The 23891-nt window shown below is 37.7% G+C and overlaps 2 protein-coding genes across 2 annotated transcripts; one reads left to right on the top strand and one right to left on the bottom strand.

Moving 5' to 3' along the window:
* Nucleotides 1–1952: 1952 nt before the first annotated feature.
* On the bottom strand, nucleotides 1953–4023 carry LOC112099836. The gene is made up of 2 exons (XM_024187329.1): nucleotides 3195–4023; nucleotides 1953–3073 (listed from the first exon to the last, which is right to left on the bottom strand). Exons 1-2 carry the CDS (start codon nucleotides 4021–4023, stop codon nucleotides 1953–1955), a joined length of 1950 nt encoding a protein of 649 aa, XP_024043097.1.
* Nucleotides 4024–15016: 10993 nt separating this feature from the next.
* On the top strand, nucleotides 15017–18329 carry LOC18048944 (MDIS1-interacting receptor like kinase 2). Its single transcript, XM_024187327.1, has 2 exons — nucleotides 15017–17861; nucleotides 18037–18329. The coding sequence occupies exons 1-2, from the start codon at nucleotides 15068–15070 to the stop codon at nucleotides 18327–18329; spliced, it is 3087 nt and encodes a 1028-aa protein (XP_024043095.1). The 5' UTR covers nucleotides 15017–15067.
* The last annotated feature ends 5562 nt before the right edge of the window (nucleotides 18330–23891 follow it).

Genomic DNA, 23891 nt, shown 5'->3' with positions numbered 1-23891 from the left:
CAAGAAAGTTAAAATGTCGAGCAGCGAGGTACACACTACTCGATGGGGTGCTCTACCGCCGATGATTCACTTTGCCCCTTTTACGATGTTTGGATGATGAGGAGGCAGATTATGTACTAAGGGAGATTCATGAAGGAATATGTGGCAATCACTCGGGAGCAAGAACTCTATCCTTCAAGGCACTCCAGTAAGGATACTTCTGGCCAACCATGCACCAGGATATAAAAAAGATGGCAAAGAACTGTAAAACATGCCAAATCTTTTCTGAGGTTCCTGCACAACCCCCAGAAAAGCTGACCACAATGACATCCCCATGGCCTTTTGCCCAATGGAGAATCGACCTGATCGGTCCATTACCTAAAGGCCGAGGAGCGGCAACACATGCGATTGTGGCAATAGACTACTTCACCAAGTGGGTAGAAGTGGGAGTCCTCAGCCAAATTACGAAGAGAAAGACGACAGATTTTATTTGGAAGAATATCATCTGCAGATACGGGATCCCCTATGTCATCATTGCAGACAATGGGAGGCAATTTGACAACAATAATTTCAGAGAATTTTACCGGAACTTAGGGGTGGACCTGAAGTTCTGCACCCCCGCACACCTCCAGGCAAACGGGCAAGTGGAGGCAGCCAACAAAGTGATAAAGAAACTCCTAAAGACTAAACTGGGAGAGAAGAATGGAGCTTAGGTTGACGAGCTACCAGGGGTATTGTGGGCTTACCGGACAACTCACAAAACTGCTACAGGGGAAACTCCGTTTGCTTTAGTATTTGGTCATGAGGCGGTAGTCCCAGCAGAAATTGGAATAGGAACACACTGGACGGAATACTTCAATGAGGAGCAAAATGGAGAACAAATCTGCTTGAGCCTAGACTTGCTGGAGGAGAAAAGAGAAGGGGCCTCGCAAAAAGCGGCCCAGTGTCAACAAAGGGTCATGCGTTATTATAACAAGAACGTACGCATGAGGCAATTCCGAGCAGGAGATTGGGTACTTAGGAAGGTGAATCAAAACACTAGGGATCCCAACCATAGTGCTCTTGGCCCAAAATGGGAAGGCCCGTATAGGGTGATACGAGCGGTTGGACCAGGAGCTTATAAGTTAGCATACCCGGATGGACGAGACGTGAAGAGGTCGTGGAACGCCGAGCACTTAAAGAAGTATTTCCAGTAAGCAAAGTGCTATACTAAATCTTTATTTTGATAAATTATATCTGCTAAATGCATGATGGCTTGTTGCACATGCATATATTCTGTATTTCTGTAACACATTTAAATTTCAATAAAGATGAATTCAACATGAAATCCCCCTGCTAACAAGCCCATTAAAGAATTCTACTAAGGCAAGTAAGTGCCTGCTTCTGCTCGGTCAACGAAAGACCAGCAGCTAATTTTGTGAAAATTCTACTAAGGCAAGTAAGTGCCTGCTGCTGCTCTGTCAACGAAAGACCAGCAGCTAATTCTACGAAAATTCTACTAAGGCAAGTAAGTGTCTGCTTCTGCTCGGTCAACAAAAGACCAGCAGCTAATTGTGCGAAAATTCTACTAAGGCAAGTAAGTGCCTACTTCTGCTCGGTCAGCAAAAGACCAGCAGCTAATTTTATGAAAATTCTACTAAGGCAAGTAAGTGTCTGCTTTTGCTCGGTCAACAAAAGACCAGTAGCTAATTTTACGAAAATTCTACTAAGGCAAGTAAGTGTTTACTTCTGCTCGGTCAACGAAAGACCAGCAATAAATTTTACGAAAATTTTACTAAGGCAAGTAAATGTCTACTCCTGGTCGGTCCTCTAAGGAACCAGCAGACAAAATCAAATAAGTTGTCCAATTATTTTGCAAAAACAATCTATGAGCAAAAACTAGACAAGAAAGCCAATAGAGAGCATCTAAAAATTTATAAATATTTAAATGTTTACAAAACGAATGAAAATCTAGAGTCTATACAAAAATAGACCTAAGGATTAGGAGGGTCAACGGCTTCAGCAGGTGAAGGATTAGTTATCTTTGGAGGTGGAAGATCAGCAACACTAAGGGGAGGAGGCATGGACCCTTGTCCCACTTCAAAAGCACGTCCACCAGCTTCCCCCTCCTGCATCCCATCTAAAGGAGCCTCCACCTGATCCTGCTCACCCTGCTCCTTATCTACCTGGCCGATCTCCGCCATATACCGCTGCACTCCAGCCTCCAGCTTGCTCATGTCCAGCTCGGGATATTCTTCCTTAAGCACAGACAGGATGCACTTATAGGAGAAAGAAATCCCAGAGTCATACTCGGCATCCAACCGATCATCCATATCAGCGGATTTGCCTTTCTCCTCAGCCAGCTGCTCACTCAGGCATTTGATCTCTCCCTCAAGGGCGGTCCTCAGAGTATCTCTTTCACTTTGAGTAGCCTGAAGACCAGACTTCAGGTCAGCTAACTCACCCTCAAGTTTGGAGGAAGTGGACTCAGCAACCGCAATTTTCTCCTTCAAACGATCAGCAGACTCAACTCTCTTCTTCAAGTCCTGATTGTCAGCTTGAAGCGTCTTGTCATGGCGTGTGATCCTGTTCTTATAACAAGAAACTATGGTAGTCAGCTTGAAGGAGACCCTCTGGACGGAACCAGCCAATTCACTGAGATTCATGCTCTCAATGTCCTGGACCATTTTCGGTCCCACTAACTTCCCATAGTCCCTCTTATACGGGGTCAGGTAGTCACCCTGATCACGAGCCGGAAGAGGAGAGGATCGGTCTCCAGAGTAAGTGCTGACCTCTGAACTCTTGTCAGTAGATTTCTCCCCACCACTCTTACGAGGTGGAGGTGGGGGCAGAGCAGGAACAGAAGCCTTAGAAGGACCAACACTGACTTTCTTTGAAGAAATGGGAGGGTTGCTGGATCTGTTCGGAGCCCGACCACGCTTTCTGGTCATAGAACTGAGGATCTTGTTATTCATTCCAACAGCTATGTCTACTAAACCTGAACCGACCAAGTTTGTTGGCGACAGCAGGTCTTGACAGGTAGACGCGTTCACCAGAGCAATTTCAACCTGGAGCAAAGGTCGGTCTTCAAAGTCCTTAACCAAACCCCAAGATTCTGAAAAAACATACAAGGTTAAAGAATCCAATAAGTGGCAATTTTGATTAAGAATATAGGCAAAAATGAACGACCTGGGGTGACAAAATGCGTTGGAAGGTAAATATCCCCACCAAGCGACCGGACTGCTGGACACCAGTTTCCTCCAGCAAAGAAGAATTTATTCTTCCAATTCTTACATGAAGAAGGAAACTCAGTGATCGGTTTCCTTTTTGCAGATTGGACATGAAGTAGTACCAGCCTGCCTCCTTTGGGCTGCTCTGCAGCTGGTACAGATGCTTCACTTCAACAAGGGAAGGCTCCTCCGACCCACACCTCTCCCATAGCACAAACATAGCCGAGAGAACCCTCCACCCGTTCGGGTGTAGCTGACCTGGGGCCAGGTGTATACCGCCCAATATCTTGGCAAAATAACATTGAAGGGGCAACCGAGCTCCTAGTCTGAAACTCTCCAAGTGCATCGTTACATACCCCTTCGGAGGCCGACTAGGTACATCACCTTTCCCAGAAACTACAAGGAGAACCTCCTCGGGAATGTTGTAGAGGTTTCTAAGCTTGAATAGATCAGTGGGGGTAGTGGCACAAGCTATGAAATCAATGGGGTAAGAATCCGCCTCCACCCTATGGCCAAGGTTCCTTTTCCTAGAGGGTCCGCTCGGCTCGGAACTGCTTCCCTCGCCATCACCCACTTCTTTAGAGACCCCAACCCCACCATAACTATGATCCTCACCAGAGCCGGATGCGGGTCCACCTCTATTCCCCACAAGCTCTAATTCAGGGGAAGGTAAAATGGTCAAGGGACGGTGGTATTCAAGGCTATCCCTGCCATGAGAAGGACCTACACTATTGGAGGGACCTAAGAAATCGGTGGGTATTGACACGTTAAGGTCTGAATCCCCTGTTTCTTCATCACTTTCATCAACAATTAACTTCCTTTTTCGATTTAACATATCGGAATCCCAAAAGAAAACAAAGAAAACTCGAGTACACGGATACAAAAGGGGGCAACACAGAACCCAATCAACAACAACCAGAGAAGAGATTAAAAGCAATACCTGGAATGAACTGGTCCTGATAGGGCTGCCGTGACAGAGAAAAAACCCAGCAAGTAGATACTCTGGACGCAAGAAGTGTGAGTATAGTTCAAAGAAGGGGTAGGTTAACGACGGAGAGACGAATAACGAAACGATGATGATGCAAGTCTAGGGATTTGAAACAAAAATGAGGAAATGAAAGCATTTAAGTGATGGGGATGCCAGCTCACTTACCGTATATCGAGGACGAATAGCCCATCGTTTCAAATTTTAAATACGAAGAGTCTGGAGATGCCACGTCACTAACCGTTACAAGAAGCCAGGCTAGATGCAAGCCCAGATACGCAATGGACATGCTCATTAAGGCCCACGCTAAGGTCGGAACCTCCCCAGAAGAAAAATGGTACCTCAGGCCCGTCCCGGTAAACAGAAGACCAGATGAGAAGCCCCCGGGTTGGTAAGATTTGACTATCAGTTTCTACTCTTAACTCATTTCACTCGTAAGACCAGAAACTGGGGAACTGGTGTTAAGTAAGTAAAAGCACCAGGTCGACCATGCTACTATTTTCGCCCCGACATGGATCACCTCAGCCAAATGGTACGAGCCGAACACGGGGACAAATATCAGCCGACCAGAGACGGGTACCAACCAGGGGAGTATACCGACCAGAGGTATATACCGAGCCAATACCCATCCCCCGAAAAAGCGGGAATACGATCCCACAGAATCACGGTAGTTGCGCTTTTCCTAGAACCGTTGCGGGAGACGCGAGATCTCATGTTTGCCCATAATGTAGCAGTTAGAGTCCCATGAGGGGCTGCCACCACCCAAAAAAAAGAGGGATGAAGGATAAACGGGAACGTGGGACAGTGGCTATAAAAGAAGAAGAAATCGATGAAGAAGGGGGAGAAAAAACTGAGAGAAGGGAAAACTCTGCTAAATTGTATCCAAACACTTTTCAATACCGAGAGTGAGCCAATTCTAAGCAATTATTTGAACCTTAATTGCACCATTTTCCCGTAGACACCTTGTGCTAACTTAGGCATCAGAGGGTTTACGCCGGCAAAACCACCGGCGTCTCTTATCCATTTTTATGAATGCAGGCTTAGTGAGAAAAATAGGGACAATTCCAACTTCAGTGGCCGGAGCAAGCGTCGAAGCAAGAAAGAATTGATATTTTCATTATTGATAACGAAAACGTTGGTGCAAAAATCTGGTCGGGCAAAGGGCGAGCCGATTTCAGCATCAACAAGCAATATAGAGAGAAACAAAAGAGAGGGAAAGTTCCAGAGTATTCTCCGTAATCTTTTGTAATTGCTTTGTAAAAAATCTCCATTGATCATCAATTAAAACTCACAAGAAAGCTTCTCCCGTAGATGAAAGTTTTGGCTCATTGGTACAGCTGAACCACGCAAATTTGTTATTGTTCTTGGCAGTGTTTGTTTCGTTTTAGGTTTATGTATTGAGAACCTGTTCTTGAAACCTTGTTAATTGAGTTGATCATTTCTGTTTTTGATGTGGAGGTTACTCAAATTGCGTCACAGCAAAACTTGGCAGATCCTTTTACTAAGGCCATGCCTGGGAAACCTTTTAAGTTCCACTTAGAATCCATGGGCATGCGTGAGATGTCAAATATGCTTTGAGAGCTAGTGGGAGATTGTTGGGAAAATATGCTCTTTAAAAGCATATGTGTTGATTTAATTGTAATAAATATTTTTTCTGATTAATAAAATTAATGAGATATTTTATTCAAATACCTTAATTGCATTAATATTTTTATTAAAGTCCAATTAATCATATTATATGTATTTATGTGATCACCATGTAGATTCACAGAAGACATAAATACAAGTTATCTTATGATTAAATAAATTTAGTTCGCAGTTAATAAATAAAGTTGGGCACTTTATTTAGGTATAGACTGTAATAAATTCATTGAATGATTTGTCTTAATCATGTATGAATTTATTGATGTAGTACGACTACATTGAACAAGATCACATATGAGATTTAATTAACTTTGTAATAACTGTCAGACTTATTAAATCTCATAGGCATTGATTTTACTGTAATCTTAATCTTGAGTTAATTATGATTTCATGATTGTAATTGTTATTCCATTTAAGTTACCAATGGGCATGACACATACTTGTAGTCTAGATTACCTGGTATCTTGGTGGGAGCATTTATGAGCATTGGAATTATAGATTAACAATATAGAATTTGTACAACACATCTCTTGATGGGTTTTCGGCACTTGATCATAGAATTCTTTGGCCAGAGTGTGTCAACATATTTAGTATGTTGAAAATGATCATTAGAGAAAACCAGTAAGTATCAAGGAACAAGATATAATTAAATTGATTGGACAGTTGAGATATCGATTTAATTAATGATGTGGTACAAAGGATTGTGTAGTAAAGAAATCAATGTGACTTGGGACGAATTATTATTCGAGCATACAATTATGGAGGTCAATTCCAATCTTTTAGTGGAGTAGATTTGGAATTAAATAATTAGGCTAGTTTATTTATAGGCCTAATTATTATAGCCACTATTGTACGTTCTCAAATGATCTCCGGGTTAGCTCATTTAATTGAATGCACCACGACTGGACTAATAAGTAAGATAACTAGTTATTTGGGTCAAAAACCTAAATATATCATTTAGTGGGAGGCTCCATTTAATTAACTTGTGTGTAAGGAGCCTTATGTTATTTTACAAGGTAGGTCCCCTATAGAAAAAGCAAGTAACGTGAGTTTTGTTTTTTAATTATTTGGAGCCTAGGGTTTTCACTAAAGGAAGATATAAAAAGCTTATTTTCTCTAAAGAAAATAGAGAGCAGTCACTTTATACAGATTAGAGAAAAAGATTTTTCTCTCTATTGTTGAGAGAAAAATTTTCTCATGCTAGTTGCTTTGGTAGTGATAAAGGCGTCCACAGGTCAAGTGCAGATCAAACATGAGCCATAATCTGGAAGATCATTGGTGACAGTTCGTGATCTGACAAGCGTGGTGGTGACTAATCGTGATCTAACAGGAGTAGTAGTGACGGATCGTGATCTAGGAGCCTAAATCACTTCAGCGGAAAAAGCCAAATCGGATTTTCAAGGTACGATTTCTAAATTATAAATTCTTATATATCGTATGAGAGAGATCTTAAAAGGTTTTATAAAATTTTAAAAACCTGATTTTTCCCCAACACAAAACTCTGCTTCTATATGGCCTCTGTAAATTTATTGCATCAATTTGTTTTGCCACATCTAGCTCAGATATCTAAAGCTATCAATATCGGATCATTAGAGACACTGGAGATTTTTCACAAAGAAACTAGGGCTGATGAAGTATGGCTTCAATTAATGGAAACCAAATGTTTAAAGTGGCGTGATTTACAAAAAACCGATTCTCTAGAAATAATAATTAATTGGCTTCTTCAAATAGTGGACGCATCAGACGCTTCTTACAGTCCCACAATAATAGAACCTGGCCTAGCTTCAGAAGCATCGAAAAGAGCTTGAGAAATGGGCGTAAATGAAATTTTTGAAGACAAAATCAAAGGAAGATCAGGTCTTATATTTCGTGGTTGGGAACACAAGTGCAAAGTACAAATAGTAACTCACCAAGCAATTCGAGGATTCTTTTGTTGAGAAGTCAATATTAGCCCAAATAAGTCCACACCTAAATTAATTTGATGTCATTGCTTACATCAATTTAGTTAGGTGAAAATTAGGTATTTTTCCCATGTTTAATTTCAATGGTTTAAATTAGTTTGTGGTTATTTTAATGAGTGGTTTAGATTGTTTCTTGTAACCTATAAATACCTCATTTGTATTTGAGTTTTATCATTCAACAATCAAAGCTTTATTATAAGCATTTGAAAGTTTTCTTAAGAGTTCTTCTCTTTTGCAATTTTGTGAGATTATTCTAAAGAGAGTTTTTATTCTTCTTGATCAATTAGAGTTTTTACTCTATTTTGATTCAACATTTGGTATCAGAGCATTGGTTGTAAAGTCTCTTGAAATTCCGAGTATGCTCTGTGGTTGCAGTTTTGACTGATCTTCCACATCAGAAAAGATTTCTTGAGATTATTGCTAGGGTTATCACAAACCTTGAGAGGGAGCTTCTTTGTGTCAAGAGTAGTGTATTACTCTGCACGGTAGTCACTCAAGCTTGTTCAGTGTAGTCAAAGTCTTGTTGATACGATGGGTGATCTTCAAGTTGTTGGAGGAATCAAGAAGCTCAACAACCAAAACTATAACACGTGGGCAATGTGTATAGAGTCTTACCTTCAAGGTCAAGACTTGTGGGAGGTTGTCGATGGTAGTGAAGTTACACAACCGGCAGCGGAAGATGCTAACGGCGTCTTGCGGAAGTGGAAAATTAAAGCAGGCAAAGCAATGTTTGCTTTAAAGACCACAATAGAAGAAGAAATGTTGGAGCACATTCGGGATGCTAAATCACCGAAGGAAGCGTGGGACACCTTCGCTACACTCTTTTCAAAGAGGAACAATACAAAATTGTAACTTCTCGAGAATGAACTTCTATCAATGGCGCAACGCGACATGGAGGTTGCCCAATACTTTCACAAGGTGAAGTCGATATGCCGCGAAATTTCAGAATTAGATCCGACAACTACTATTGGGGAAGCCAGGATAAAAAGAATAATTGTCCATGGCTTAAGACCCGAATACCGAAGCTTTGTAGCCGCTGTACAAGGATGGCCGACACAACCATCACTTGTTGAGTTTGAAAATTTGCTGACAGCCCAAGAAGCTATGGCCAAGAAAATGGGAAGAGTCTCACTAAAGGGTGAAGAGGAAGTGCTTTACACCAACCAAAGCAGAAGTGGTTCAAGACAGCACAACAAAGGTGGATCTAGAAAGACTGGTGAACAGACAAAAAGTCATCAGGGAGGGAATGGCTCTCGTCCAGGGGGAGCTTCGAAGAATCGTGACAGTAATAGAAAGTTCGATGGCGAATGTTACAATTGCGGGAAAAAGGGCCACATGAAGAGAGATTGTTGGTCCAAAAAGAAGTCTACCGAAAGCAATATTGCTACTTCTAGTTCTAAAGAAGATAGTGAAGATAGCTGGGATGCCGAAGCATTACTCGCTATAGAGGAAGAAGAATTAGCTCTCACGGTAACAACATCGGAAAAGATTAACTACGAGAATGATTGGATCGTAGACTCAGGCTGCTCAAATCACATGACAGGTGATAGACAGAAGTTGCAAAACTGTTCTGAGTACAAGGGAAATCGTGTGGTAGTAACAGCTGACAACTCAAGGTTACCGATAGCTCACATCGGTAAAGCGATCGTTACACTTCGATATAGTCCCAACCAAGTGCCACTTCAAGATGTCTACCATGTTCCAGGAATGAAGAAAAATTTGCTATCCGTAGCTCAATTGACATCATCAGGCCACTATGTCTTGTTTGGTCCACAAAATGTGAAGGTATTCCGAGACCTGAAGATCTCAGAAAAGCCTACGATGGAGGGACGACGATTGGAGTCAGTTTATGTGATGTCAGCTGAGTCTGCATACGTGGACAAGACAAGAAGGAATGACACGGCAGATCTGTGGCACATGCGGCTAGGTCATGTTAGTTATTCCAAGCTAAGTGTGATGGTGAAGAAGTCGATGCTTAAGGGACTTCCTCAACTTGACGTGAGAACAAATACTGTTTGCGCGGGATGTCAATATGGTAAAGCACATCAATTGCCATACGAGGAGTCGAAGTTTAAAGCAAAGAAACCATTAGAGTTAATTCACTCTGATGTGTTTGGACCCTTTAAGCAACCATCAATTGGCGGAATGCGGTATATGGTTACGTTCATTGATGATTTCTCCAGATATGTATGGGCTTTTTTTCATGAAAGAAAAATCTAAAGCATTCTCAAAGTTCAAAGAGTTCAAAAAGATAGTCGAAGGAGAAGTGGAGCAAAAGATTCGTTGCTTGCGCACAGACAACGGGGGTGAGTATAGCTCGAGAGAGTTTTCTCAATACCTACGGGAATGCCAAATACGTCATCAGTATACTTGTGCCAATACGCCACAACAAAATGGTGTAGCAGAGAGGAAGAATCGGCACCTTGCTGAAATTTGCCGGAGTATGCTACATGCGAAGAATGCACCTGGAAGATTTTGGGCCGAAGGTATGAGAACTGCAGCTCATGTCATCAACAAGCTTCCTCAACCAAGGTTGGAGTTTGTTTCACCCTTTGAGAAATTGTGGAACAAGAAACCTACAGTTAGCTATCTTCGAGTATTCGGTTGTGTATGCTATGTATTTGTTCCTGACCATCTACGTAGCAAGATCGATAAGAAAGCAGTCAGATGTATCTTTGTGGGATACGACAATCAGCGAAAAGGGTGGAAGTGTTGTGATCCAGTAAATGGAATGTGCTACACATCACAAGATGTGGTGTTTGATGAAGCATCCTCATGGTGGACCTCAGAAAAAGAAGTGCTGCCAGACTCGAAAGAATTTGGAGACATGCTATAACAAAAGATGGGGGAGCATACTGTCCAAATTCATATAAGCTCAGCTGGGGATCTATGCGATAGTGATAGCGAACGAAGAGTAACTCTAAATCCTTGGCAATCTGGGGTGTATCGACAACCAGATGAAGAAGGTGTGCCTAGTGAAACGGAAGAATCAAGTCCATTACGAAGGTCAACAAGAACCCGAAGGCCAAATCCCAAATACGCTAATGCAGCCATAGTTGAAGAAGCAGCTGGAATAGAACCTGAGACGTTCGAAGAAGCATCACAGAGTTCTGAGTGGATGACAGCTATAAAAGACGAGATCAGTGCACTTGAGCAAAATCAGACCTGGGAACTCGTGCCAAAGCCAAAAAATGTGAAACCCATATCCTGCAGATGGGTTTACAAAATAAAGCACTGTCCAGATGGGTCAATCGAGAGGTACAAGGCTCGATTGGTAGACGAAACGTTTAGTCCAGTGGCAAAACTTACAACCGTCCAAGTCTTACTTGCACTTGCAGCCAACAAAAGCTGGAACTTGTGGCAGATGGACGTGAAGAATGCCTTTCTCCATGGAGAGCTGGATCGGGAGATCTACATGATTCAACCGATGGGTTTTCAGAACCGAGGTCATCCTGAGTATGTGTGTAAGCTGCGAAAGTCTCTCTACGGACTAAAACAAGCACCCAGGGCGTGGTATGGCAAGATTGCTGAATTTCTAACTCAAAGTGGGTATTCAGTAACATCTGCAGACTCCAGCTTGTTTGCTAAAGCTAATGGAGAAAGGATAGCTATTGTGCTCGTGTACGTAGATGATCTAATCATCACTGGAGATGATGTTGAAGAAATTTTCCAAACAAATGAGAACTTGTCAGTTCGTTTTCAAATGAAAGAACTTGGACAACTTAAGCATTTCCTTGGGCTAGAGGTTGATCAGACGAAAGAAGGGATATTTCTTTGTCAACAGAAATATGCCAAAGATTTGTTGAAGAAGTTTGGGATGCTAGAATGTAAGCCAATCTCAACGCCGATGGAACCAAATGCCAAGATGTGTGCACTTGAAGGCAAAGACCTGGAAGATGCATCGATGTATCGATAATTAGTGGGTAGTCTAATCTACTTAACCTTGACTCGACCTGACATTTCTTATGCAGTTGGCGTGATGAGTCGATACATGCAAAATCCGAAGAAGTCTCATTTAGAAGCGGTTCGGCGAGTACTCAGATATGTGAAGAGTACAATAGACTATGGTCTTCTATACAAGAAAGGTGGAAATTGCAAACTAGTTGGCTACTGTGATGCTGACTATGCAGGAGATCACGATACTCGCAGATCAACTACTGGGTATATGTTTACCCTTGGATCTGGAACGATTTCTTGGTGTAGCAAGAGACAACCGACTGTGTCCTTGTCAACTACGGAAGCAGAGTACCGAGCAGCAGTAATGGCAGCTCAAGAAAGCACGTGGCTGATACAACTAATGAATGATCTACATCAACCAGTAGATTATGCAGTTCTGTTGTACTGTGACAACCAATCGGCAATTCGGCTGGCGGAGAATCCTGTTTTTCATGCAAGAACTAAACATGTGGAAGTGCATTACCACTTTGTTAGGGAAAAAGTTCTGCAAAATGAGATTGAGATGAGGCAAGTTAAGACAGATGAACAAATTGCTGACTTGTTTACAAAAAGCTTGAGTGTTGGAAAGTTTGAACATTTCCGTCGTCAGCTCAGCGTGATTCAAAGAATGGGGGCTAACATTGAGGGGGAGTGTTGAGAAGTCAATATTAGCCCAAATAAGTCCACACCTAAATTAATTTGATGTCATTGCTTACATCAATTTAGTTAGGTGAAAATTAGGTATTTTTCCCATGTTTAATTTCAATGGTTTAAATTAGTTTGTGGTTATTTTAATGAGTGGTTTAGATTGTTTCTTGTAACCTATAAATACCTCATTTGTATTTGAGTTTTATCATTCAACAATCAAAGCTTTATTATAAGCATTTGAAAGTTTTCTTAAGAGTTCTTCTCTTTTGCAATTTTGTGAGATTATTCTAAAGAGAGTTTTTCTTCTTCTTGATCAATTAGAGTTTTTACTCTATTTTGATTCAACATCTTTAACACATTGTGGATGTGACATGGCCACTCTTTGCTGAGCATACGAAATGAGAAGTTTATTTACAAGTAGAGAAAATAGTTTGGGGACTGGATTAGTTTATTATCAAAATATATTTCTTTGCTTTAGGCATAATTCATGACTTGCCCTAAGGTAAGTAAATTTTTAAGAAGATATGCTCAAAGTGTTATTTCCATTCTTCTAATATTAATTATAAGCATTCTTTGTAAATTAATCTGATCAAACTGTTACATGGTCACAGTTTGGGTCAAAGAAGCATTAATTTGTCAATTTTTCCATTAATCTTGATCACAAATGTAATTTTTTCTATTTTCTAGTATGAGTTTTCCTGGACATTTATTGTGTTACAAGAAGAGGCAATTAATACAAAGATTGATCTGACAAAACTGCAACAAGTGGACTTTGTTTGGGTAATCTTAATATCCTAGACATCTTTGAAGACTTTTGGCTCAGCGAGAAGGGAAAATTCTTCTCTACTTTAGCGGTCTTGTTCAGGCATTGACTTGTTAACCACTCGCTAATTGCTTTTGTACGTGTGGGTTCCATAATTTTGACCCCGGATATGCTTGTATGCTCAACTTCATTATTTTGTAAGTGTTTGAAAACCTTTCCAATTTCAATCCACTTCGGTTTGTCTTTAATTTTTTCACCAAATTTTCACTAGGATCCGATTCAAATTAATTGAGTGCTTCTCACTGGATCCAACTTAAATCTGATTCAAATAAATAAATTTATATTTAAGGGAAGCTTGTGCTAAATTTGGGTTTAGATATGTTTTTTTATGGTTGGGGCAAGTGACTCAAGTGTGCTTGATGGATAATTCATATGGTCTCACAAAATACTTAACATAATTGGAGTAGCTCAAATAAGGTCCTACCTAAAACATAATCTCGACCTCAAATTGAAAATATAGTAAAATAAGCATAAATATAAAGAGCACACAATGTTTACTTGATTTGGTTTTCGGCTTATGTCCATAAGAGCAAGCCGTTGCTAATCCACTATATAAATGAGAGATTGTATGAAATTTTAAGATGAATAACACAAGTTATATAGCTAGATATCTATATAGAGATTGGTGTTCATAAAGATAAAGATGGTGAAAAAAGATATGAAGAGTGATGATATGGTAGAGAAGATAGTGGGGTGGAGAATGAAAAATGGCCTCCTAAAAATGGAGACGTTTGTGATGATCTAAAAGATAGAGATAGAGAGAGGAGAGCCCACAAATATGGGTGAATAAGACATTTATATAGTGGAGGCCAATTTTAAAGAGAATTCATAAAATTTGGGGCTAGAAAATATAATAATGATAATATAATAATAATGAAAATAACAACAACAATAATAATTATAAAAATAACGAAAAGTAATAATATTAATAATGACAATAATAATAATGAAATAAAATACTACTATAAATAACTATTATAATAATAGTAATAATACTTTGCAGTTACTAATTTCATCATTTCACAAGCCACCTCCAGTGGCTGATCTTGGGCACCTTGCGGATCTTGTCGTTTATCATACCTACCTTTTAAAAGAAGATGATGATGATTACGATGATGTGGGGTGTGTGTGTGTGTTTAAAAATGTACCTTCCGGTAGTGTTTGGTTTTGAGAAGGAGGAGCGGAGGGGTAAAAAATGGAGCAGTGGAGAGGTAATGAGAGGATAGGAGCGCAAAAATTGATTTTTATTATTTGGTTTCACAAAAAACAAAAATTAAAAGGGAAAGGAATTACATGTTTTTTTTTTAATTTGGACAAGTATACCCATTAGAATTTAGAGTTAAAATGCTGACATTAGCAGTAAATATAATAAAAATAATTAAACTATAAGTTAAATTAATCTAGAATATAAACTAATAAGAAAACATTTGATTTTATATTATATTTTTAATTAATTCATTATTATTTTATAATCAAAATAACTAACCAACAAGTAGTAGATGGACGACTACAAGTCGTATATCGACGTAGAAGAACATGACATACGGCTCAAACGGTGATTGATTTACTGAATTGCAACCAAGGGAACCATTTTTTGGATAATTTCAGAGCAATAAAATTCAGACTACTATGTAAAAAATATCCTAATCTTGGAAAACTTTTCCACCTTATGAAACATTGGAAAAATCTTCCCAACTTGACGCATCGACTTGTTGACCTCTCAATTGCTCTCGTGTGCGGCTTCTATAAATTCGGCGTCCAACATGCTCGTTTTCTGCACCGTTGTATGTTTTCCAAAAGGTAAGAGTCATCAAAATATCTTTTGAATTTCAATAAAACTTCGGTTTAACTTTGTTTATTTGGTTGTGTTTTTGTAATATCAATGGGATCACCAACCCTCAGTACAGTAGTTCCTTCACTTGTTTTGTTGATCCTATTCTTTGTGTCAAATTTTTCTCTTCCTGTTTCTTCTGATTCTAATGAAGAAGCTGATGCTCTTCTCAAATGGAAAGCCAGCCTTCAAAACCATAACCGATCTCTCCTTTCTTCTTGGATTAACGACGCCACCAATGTTTCATCCAAAATAAACCCGTGTTCTTGGTCCGGAATCAGCTGCAATGATGCCGGAAGAGTTGTCAACATCAGCCTTCCAAATGTAGGATTAAACGGTACGCTTCATGATTTCTCTTTCTCATCGTTTCCTCATCTTGTTTATCTTGATCTCACCTGGAATGGATTCTTTGGTACTATCCCGCCTCCAATTAGTAACCTTTCGAATCTCAGATATCTTTATTTAGGATCCAATCAATTTTCTGGAAATATTCCACCAGAGGTTGCTCTTCTGAGTCATTTGGAGGTCCTTCACATTCAGCTTAACCAATTGGATGGCTCAATTCCACCAGAAATAGGCCAATTGAGTTCTATGGAGGATATTTACTTGTACTCTAACTACTTGAACGGTTCAATCTCTCCGTTAGGAAATTTGAGCCATATGTATCGATTGGTTATTAATGATAATTCACTTTCTGGTTTCATTCCTCCTGACATTGGAAACTTGAAAAATTTGTCCCAATTAGATTTGAGCAATAATAAATTTAGTGGTCCAATCCCTCTTTCTTTTGGTAATTTGAGCAACTTAATTTATTTGTACCTCTATGGAAATTCACTTTCTGGTTCTATGCCATCAAGTATAGGAAAATTGAAGTCCCTTAATGATTTACAGTTGAACGACAATCAACTCATAGGTTATATTCCACGTTCCTTCAGTAATCTAACCGGTTTATCAACTTTACGTTTGTCTGAAAACGAGCTCTTTGGTTCCATTCCAAATGAAATAGGAAAGATGAGGTCTCTTAGCGTTCTCGATTTGAACCAAAATCAATTTAAGGGGGTTCTTCCACCATCTGTTAGTAATTTGACCAACCTAAAAGAACTAGTCCTCCTTTATAACAACCTATCCGGTTCCATTCCTCCCTCCCTTGAGAATCCCATGTTAACCAGGCTAGGATTGGATTTCAATCATTTTACAAGTTATTTACCGCACAATGTTTGTCGAGGTGGAGCATTACAGTATTTTGGCGTTTCTGAAAACCATTTTCAAGGAACAATTCCTAAAAGCTTGAGAAATTGCACAAGCTTAATCCGGGTACGCCTTAATGCAAACAACCTTACTGGAAATATATCAGAAGCTTTGGGCATTTATCCTAACCTGGCTTTCATAGATCTCAGCCGCAATGATTTTTACAGTGAAATCTCGTCTAACTGGGGGAAATGCCCAAAATTAGGCACTCTCAACGTTTCGATGAATAACATTACTGGAGGTATACCGCGTGAGATTGGAAACTCGTCTCAACTACAAGCACTCGATCTTTCATTGAATCATATAGTTGGGGAGATTCCAAAGGAACTTGGGAAGTTAAATTCTCTAACCGAGCTCATTTTGAGAGGGAATCAATTTACAGGACGTCTACCTCCAGAAATCGGCTCGCTGGTTGACCTTGAATACCTCGACTTATCTGCAAATAGGTTCAACAATTCAGTCCCAGAAAGTCTCGGCAACTTGCTGAAATTGCATTACTTGGGCTTAAGCAACAACCAGTTTGTCCTAGAATTGCCAAAGGAATTGGAGAAGCTAGTTCAACTTTCAGAATTAGATGCAAGTCATAACCTTTTTGGAGGAGAGATACCATTTCAAATATGCAGTTTGAAAAGCTTGGAAAAGTTGAATCTCTCCCACAATAATCTCTCTGGTTCGATTCCAAATTGCTTTGAGGGAATGCGGGGTCTATCAGTCATTGACATTTCTGATAATCAATTACAAGGCCCAGTTCCAAATAGCACAGCATTTCGGAATGCCCCAGTGGAAGCGTTAAAGGGGAATAAAGGATTGTGTGGAGGTGTGAAAGGAATGCAACCATGCAAAGTTTTCTTGTCACACAAGCAAAATTCTAGAGTCAAGTGGTTTGCAATAGTGTTCCCTGTTTTAGGAGCACTATTTCTTTCAATGGCGTTGATAGCAATTTTCATTCTTCGAAAGCGGAAGTCAGACTCAGGAGATCGACAGAGTAGCAACCAGAACCCTCATGGATTGTTTTCTATATTGAATTTTGAAGGGAAACTTGTGTACGATGAAATTGTTAGAGCAACAAATGATTTTGATGCACAGTATTGCATTGGAAATGGCGGACATGGAAGTGTTTATAGAGCTGAACTACCATCTGGGCAAGTCGTAGCTATTAAGAAATTTCACTCGCCACTCCCATGTGACCAGATTGCTGATCAGAAAGAATTCTTGATCGAAGTGAAGGCCCTGACAGAGATACGACATCGAAACATTGTGAAGTTTTACGGATTTTGCTCGCATGCCCGACACTCTTTTGTGGTCTATGAATTGCTTGAAAGGGGTAGCTTGGCTGCGATCTTGAGTAGTGATACAGCAGCACAAGAATTGCGTTGGAGTCAGAGAATGAATGTAATCAAAGGCGTTGCTGATGCCTTGTCTTACTTGCACCATGACTGCTTTCCTCCGATTGTCCATCGAGACATATCAAGTAAGAACTTGTTGCTAGATTTGGAATATGAAGCTCATGTTGCGGACTTTGGAATTGCTAAGTTTCTGAAGCCAGAATCGTCCAACTGGACTGAATTTGCAGGCACATACGGATACGTTGCACCAGGTATTTAGTATTCGTTTGTTACCATTTTGAGGAACATTTTTATGTTATGTGTGCGGTAACATAACAATGTAACTAGATATTGTTGAAAAATATTATGTTGTACATTCAGTAGAGTTGTAAAAGCTTACAGGTTTATGCACGTTTTTTTTTTTTTTTTTGGTCATTGACCTTACAGAGCTTGCTTACACAATGAAGATCACAGAGAAATGCGATGTGTACAGTATTGGAGTATTAGTGTTGGAAGCGATCAAAGGGAAGCATCCAAGAGATTTTCTTTCTTTGATTTCATCTTCATCTCTCAACACGGATATAGCACTTGATGAAATATTGGACCCGCGTCTTCCACCTCCATCACGCAGTGTTCAAGAAAAACTGATATCAATAATGGAGGTTGCTTTTTCATGCTTGAATGAGAGTCCAGAGTCTAGACCAACTATGAAGGTGGTCAGTCAACAAGTAAGGATTTAACCTCAGCTGCCTTGACTGAGTCTTAATTTTCTAAGTATACTTCTAATTTGCTTGGCTTATTTTTCTCATGTACTAGAGTTTGTTTGTTCTAGTTTTCAAGAATCAGGAGGCGTTGGTTATTATGTCATCCATATATACTTGGTATATGGTGTACTCAACTCTTTCATTTATAAATAAAGTTTGCTCATTCCTTAGAGGTTTAGCTAATTAAATAAAGTTTGTAATAATTAAAAAAATAATTTCTTGCGACAGTTACAAAACGGTGAACCCGTCAAATGTAAACTTGAAAGTGTGTACCACTGCATTAATTAATGGGTGGCTCTTACTTATTGATAATGTTAAACTAAATGTTAAAAGAAAGGAATGGTAGGGAAAAAAGAATTAAAAATTGAGGATAATTTACATTGCAGTCCTTATGATTTAACCAAAAATCAAATAAACTAATAACAATTCGTATATATATTTTTTTGGGAATGATTTGTCTTAGCTTTGAGTATACGATGTAAAGGACTTACAGCTCTCGCCAATTGTCTTGAATGCTCAATGGCTTATACCTTGTAGAATCTCCAATGTTGTGATAACAACTTCGGTGGTTAGAGTTTGATTGTGAATTTGGTTGAATGATTTAATTTACACTTGATTCTTATACCGACCTCTACCAAGTTAATCTTTTTTCAGGATGTTTATTTTTGTTATGTCAAAGTTAGTTGATGTCCTATATTTGATCAATGTGGATGCCTGATCAAAATTAAAGAATGCTTGAACGAGATTGAGGGCTTGACAGAGATACGACATCAGAGTATTGTAAAACATGACTGACATTTAATTTTAGTTTATGAATTTCTTGAAAGGGGTAGTTGGCCATAATCTTGAGCAACAATGCAGCCACATAAGAGTTAAGCGGGCTGGAGTCAGAGAATGAATGGGATAAAAAGCGTTGCCGATGCCTTATGATATTCATTGCCATTTTGAGGAATATTATCATGCAACACATTCTCTAGAGATATAAAAGCTTACTAATTTATACGCATTGATCTTTCAAAAGAGAGTAAACAATTTTTTTTCTTTTTTTATTTGTCCTTGACCTTGTAGAGCTTGCTTTCACAATCAAGATCACAGAAAAATACGAGGTGTACAGTTTCGGAGTGTTAGTATTGGAAGTGATCAAGGGAAAGCATCCAAGAGATCAGATTTCTTTCCGTAGCTTCAACTTCACCTTCCAATGCCGCTTGATGAAATGTTGGATCCTCGGCTTCCACTTGATCCATTGTTCGGTGTTCAGAGCAAGTTGATCATTACTGTTTGAGTTTTAAATATCTGCCTTCATTTCTGCTGCACAAGTTAATTATACGTATCATGCTTATGCAGGCCTTAATTCGGAGCAAAAGAATGTTAGTTGATAGAATTGTGCAACTGGAGAAGGATGTAATTCATAGTTAATCAGTATGTCTTCAACACAAAATAGAAAATTTAGTTGACAAATGGCCACAAAAGACTAGCTTCGTTTTTGCTGATAAATAAATAAAATCTGCTTCTATGGCCTCGTAAACCAACCGCTTCAATGCCCCCAATTTCAAAACTATCATTGATATAGAGCCTTTGAAGAGGGAATTGATTGGATATACCCCGTTTCCCTCATAATAGCCAAAATATACTTCCAATTATTAAAATCTGTAACTTTACACATACATACTTAAAAAATCAGGGAAAGTACAAAAATAGCCTCAATAAAATGCCAACAAAAATTTAATACTTAACTCATTCAATCTACTTACTGGACTTCTTACTCGACTAGATATTCGACTTATTCAATTGTCTTCATTTCTTACTCAACTGAATATTCAACTTACCAGATTTCGTACCCGACTTCGTACTCGACTTATTCAATTGCCTTCACTTCTTACTCGACTGAATGCTCAACTTACCGGACTTTATACCCGACTTCGTACTCGACTAGATACTCGACTCATTCAATTGCCTTCACTTCTTACTCAACTGAATGCTCAACTTACCATACTTCATACCCGACTTCGTACTCGATTAAATACTCGACTTATTCAATTGTCTTCACTTCTCACTCGACTGAATGTTCAACTTACCAGACTTCATACCTGACTAAATACTCGACTTATTCAATTGTCTTCACTTCTTACTCGACTTCATACCCAACTTACCAGACTTCATACCCAACTTCATACTCGATTAGATACTCGACTTGTTCAATCGTCTTTACTTCTTACTTGACTGAATGCTCAACTTACCAGACTTTACTTCTTTAAAAATATTAATACTCGACTCAATGTACTTACCCGGCTTAATACTCGACTTGTTCAAAAAATTTACTTGACTTTTATTTAATACTCGACTACTTAATACTTGACTCATTTAATATGGTTACTCGATTTCATTTAATATGCTTACTCGATTTCCTACTAGACCATATACTCGACTTACTTATTTTCAATTCTTACTCGACTAAATTCTCGACTTACTCGACTTCGTAGTCTACATCTTCCTGCACTGAGAGGAAGAAATGTGTGGATTCTTGGTTTTTTTTTTAAGGTTATTTTTTACTTTTCCTATCTTCGTGAGGTATATGTATATAATAGGATATAAATTTAGTATTTAAGGGCAAATTGAAGATATTTAAATAAAAAAATCTGCCATTGAACCTAGGCTTCATATTCAACTTTTCAGCGTCCATGTCTAGCCTGAAGTTTTTGAGAGCTTGGACGCACTTGACACTAAATAACCCTCGCGAGATATGTCCCAAAATCCCCTGAGCCATAATTTTGCTACAAAATCCGACATAATTAATGATCCTTATTAATTATGAATTACATCGTCCTTTGGTTGCACAATTTTGGATAAAAAATTTGGACCAATTTCGGTGATCGGATGAGCTTGTGTGGACTATTAAGCACTAAATCAATAGTCGAAATTTGTCCAACACGAGTTTCACGTGGATCTCAATCAACTCTTGACCATAGATTCTGTACCCAACACAATATGCTTATGGTTTAAAAATAAAATAAATAATGTTAATGCTTTGCATCAATACTTAATGCATCGACAATCGTTTTCTTTGTGCACGGACTTGTCGGTAAAGAAAGTTTAATGGTCCATCTATTAGTTTACATCTGCTTAATCTGATAGGAATGAAACGAAATTAATAGTTTTTTTTCAAAAAATAAATAACTATAATTTCTTAAAATATTCGATGAATTAACAAAAGAATTGTGAATGAAGTTTTGTTTGGTATTAAGGTATTGTTATCTTTAAATTATAATTATTGTGAAAAATAAAGGTATAACAAAAAAGTAAAAGTTGATGATTTATAATAAATATAACTTTTAAATGATAATTTTGACAAAAATAATAAAGATACTGTAAGAGCTTTTATCATTAAAATAAAATCATTTCAGTTTCTAAGTCATAGTGATGATAGAGTTACAAGCTCTTATATAAATTTATTTTGTATAAATTATTGCTGAATAAATGATTGGTTAGATGAAAATATAAAATAATAAAATAAATTATGTAAAATAAAAAATATTTAATTTAATTAATTTAATTATGTCATATTAATTTATATAAAATAAATTTATATAAAAATTAATCTAATTATGTCATCTTCTATTTATGCTAGCGTAAACATGCACCGATGCATACAGTATTCTACTTTTTTTTTTTTTTTTTGGTTTTTCATACAGTATTCTATTTGCTCGAGTGTTCTATCCAATTTTTCCGTCCAATATGATTACTCTTAAAATAAAAACCGTGGACCCCATGAACGAGACATCACGTGGACCCACTAATCTTGATGATAAGTGATAACATCTTTTTCATGTGAAAAAAAAAAACACCCCCGCTTTACAACGACACGTCGACACCATCTTTTATTTGTCTTTCCTTTCGTTTTCGTCAGCCTCCACCAACACTTAAAAAGCCGCCCCATTTTCTTTCACTCCTATCCATTATCCACGCGTCCGACGACGATTGCTTATCCGGTTCTAATCACAAGATTTTCGTCAAATGGACGTACGAGCTGGGCCCCATCTCTGCGCAGACCACAGCGTCTATTCTCTTTGTGAAAAGAAAATAAAACTATTTAAAAAAAATCTCTATTTCACTCTATCTTCTCGTGATAAATTGAATTTAACTCTTTGTTTTTATCTTTTATTTATAAATAGTAAATAAAAAATCAAAAGAATTCAACTGAATATTCCTTTTGAGAAATTATAAAAACAGAATTATACACTAGTGAACTTCCTTGCATGAACATGGCCTTGATTCAATTTATTGAACATACGTACATGTTACTTTAATATACTTTTTTCTTATAGTTTACAAAATGTAGTGCTTATTTTCTTTCGTATACAACAATAGATGTGTATGTAGGTTGAAGCAAATATAGTTTTATAAGCTAACACTATGTTGTATCGTATTTGGTAAAATATTTAATGTTGACATCTTATGACATTATTATTAAATCTTCAATAAAGATTCTTTATTGTATTGACCAATTTTCTATGTAATATAAATTATGTATTTCGCCATAATGGAAGCTGTCAAGAAAGGTTGTCTCGACTTTATATTAAGAATTTGTATTCATAAATATATAATCTGATCTAAACCTTAAACATTAAAATTGTTTTATAACTTAGCTGTCAATAAAAGATTTAACAATTTTTTAATTATTGATCGTAAATGTTAGCACATTATAATACAATATTAAAATAACCTTAAAGTTAATTTATTACTGTCACATTATAAATCTATAGAATTAATTTGAATTAGTAAAATTGTTAAGCCAAAGTTAGAAAGATATATCAAATTTGGCTAGAACTACCCATTAAGGTAACATATACGTATTTTATATGGATACATTATGTAGCAAAAAAATGAAGATTTTTGTAACAAACTAGACAAATATCTAAATTGTTATGTTGATACTAAATAATTAATCACTTTAAGAATCCATTTACTTTTAGTGTAAATCAAAAGAAAGATGATAGATTCACAGAACTTCTGCCCAAAAAAAAACAAATGGTCCAAATTGGATAAATAGTCAACCAATTAATCAAACAAGGTCCCCTGAATATAATGAGAACTTGACCTTTGCTTTATCTTAGCAACAAGTTGAGTGTTGTGTGACTTAAGATTAAAATATTAATCAAACTACAAAATTATATTATTTAAGAAATTATATTTACGTATTTACTTAATTAAAGTTTTAGTTAGCCACCGAGTAACTTAGATTTAAAATTTTAGATAAGAATCTAGTTGATCTCTCATGTGAGAATGCTAATTCACTAAGCATCATGTGGCATTTTCTTTAAAGATTTTTGAATTGTTTGATGGTTATGAGAGTAAAATTTAAAATAATAAAAATAAATATAATTATCATGTTAATGGGACCACATCTTAGTCATTAATTCATGTAAGAATATGAATTCAAATATCACGTACATGAAATTAAAAAAAAAATTGTTAACATTGCAGTTACAAGCTAACTTTAAATTTTTAATGAATCTATCATAATATTCTTTTTTTGCTGAA

This window comes from Citrus clementina, unplaced genomic scaffold, assembly GCF_000493195.1.
Source record: "Citrus clementina cultivar Clemenules unplaced genomic scaffold, Citrus_clementina_v1.0 scaffold_3, whole genome shotgun sequence".
Lineage (NCBI taxonomy): Eukaryota > Viridiplantae > Streptophyta > Magnoliopsida > Sapindales > Rutaceae > Citrus > Citrus x clementina.
This window is presented reverse-complemented; position numbering and strand designations above follow the sequence as displayed.

Excerpts from the sequence above, each read along its gene's own strand:
- LOC18048944 (XM_024187327.1), top strand. The coding sequence starts at position 15,068 with ATGGGATCACCAACCCTCAGTACAGTAGTTCCTTCACTTGTTTTGTTG. Across the intron at positions 17,862-18,036 it reads ATACGGATACGTTGCACCAG|AGCTTGCTTACACAATGAAG; the intron begins GTATTTAGTATT and ends TTGACCTTACAG.
- LOC112099836 (XM_024187329.1), bottom strand. The coding sequence starts at position 4,023 with ATGTTAAATCGAAAAAGGAAGTTAATTGTTGATGAAAGTGATGAAGAA. Across the intron at positions 3,074-3,194 it reads AACTGGTGTCCAGCAGTCCG|AATCTTGGGGTTTGGTTAAG; the intron begins GTCGCTTGGTGG and ends ATGTTTTTTCAG.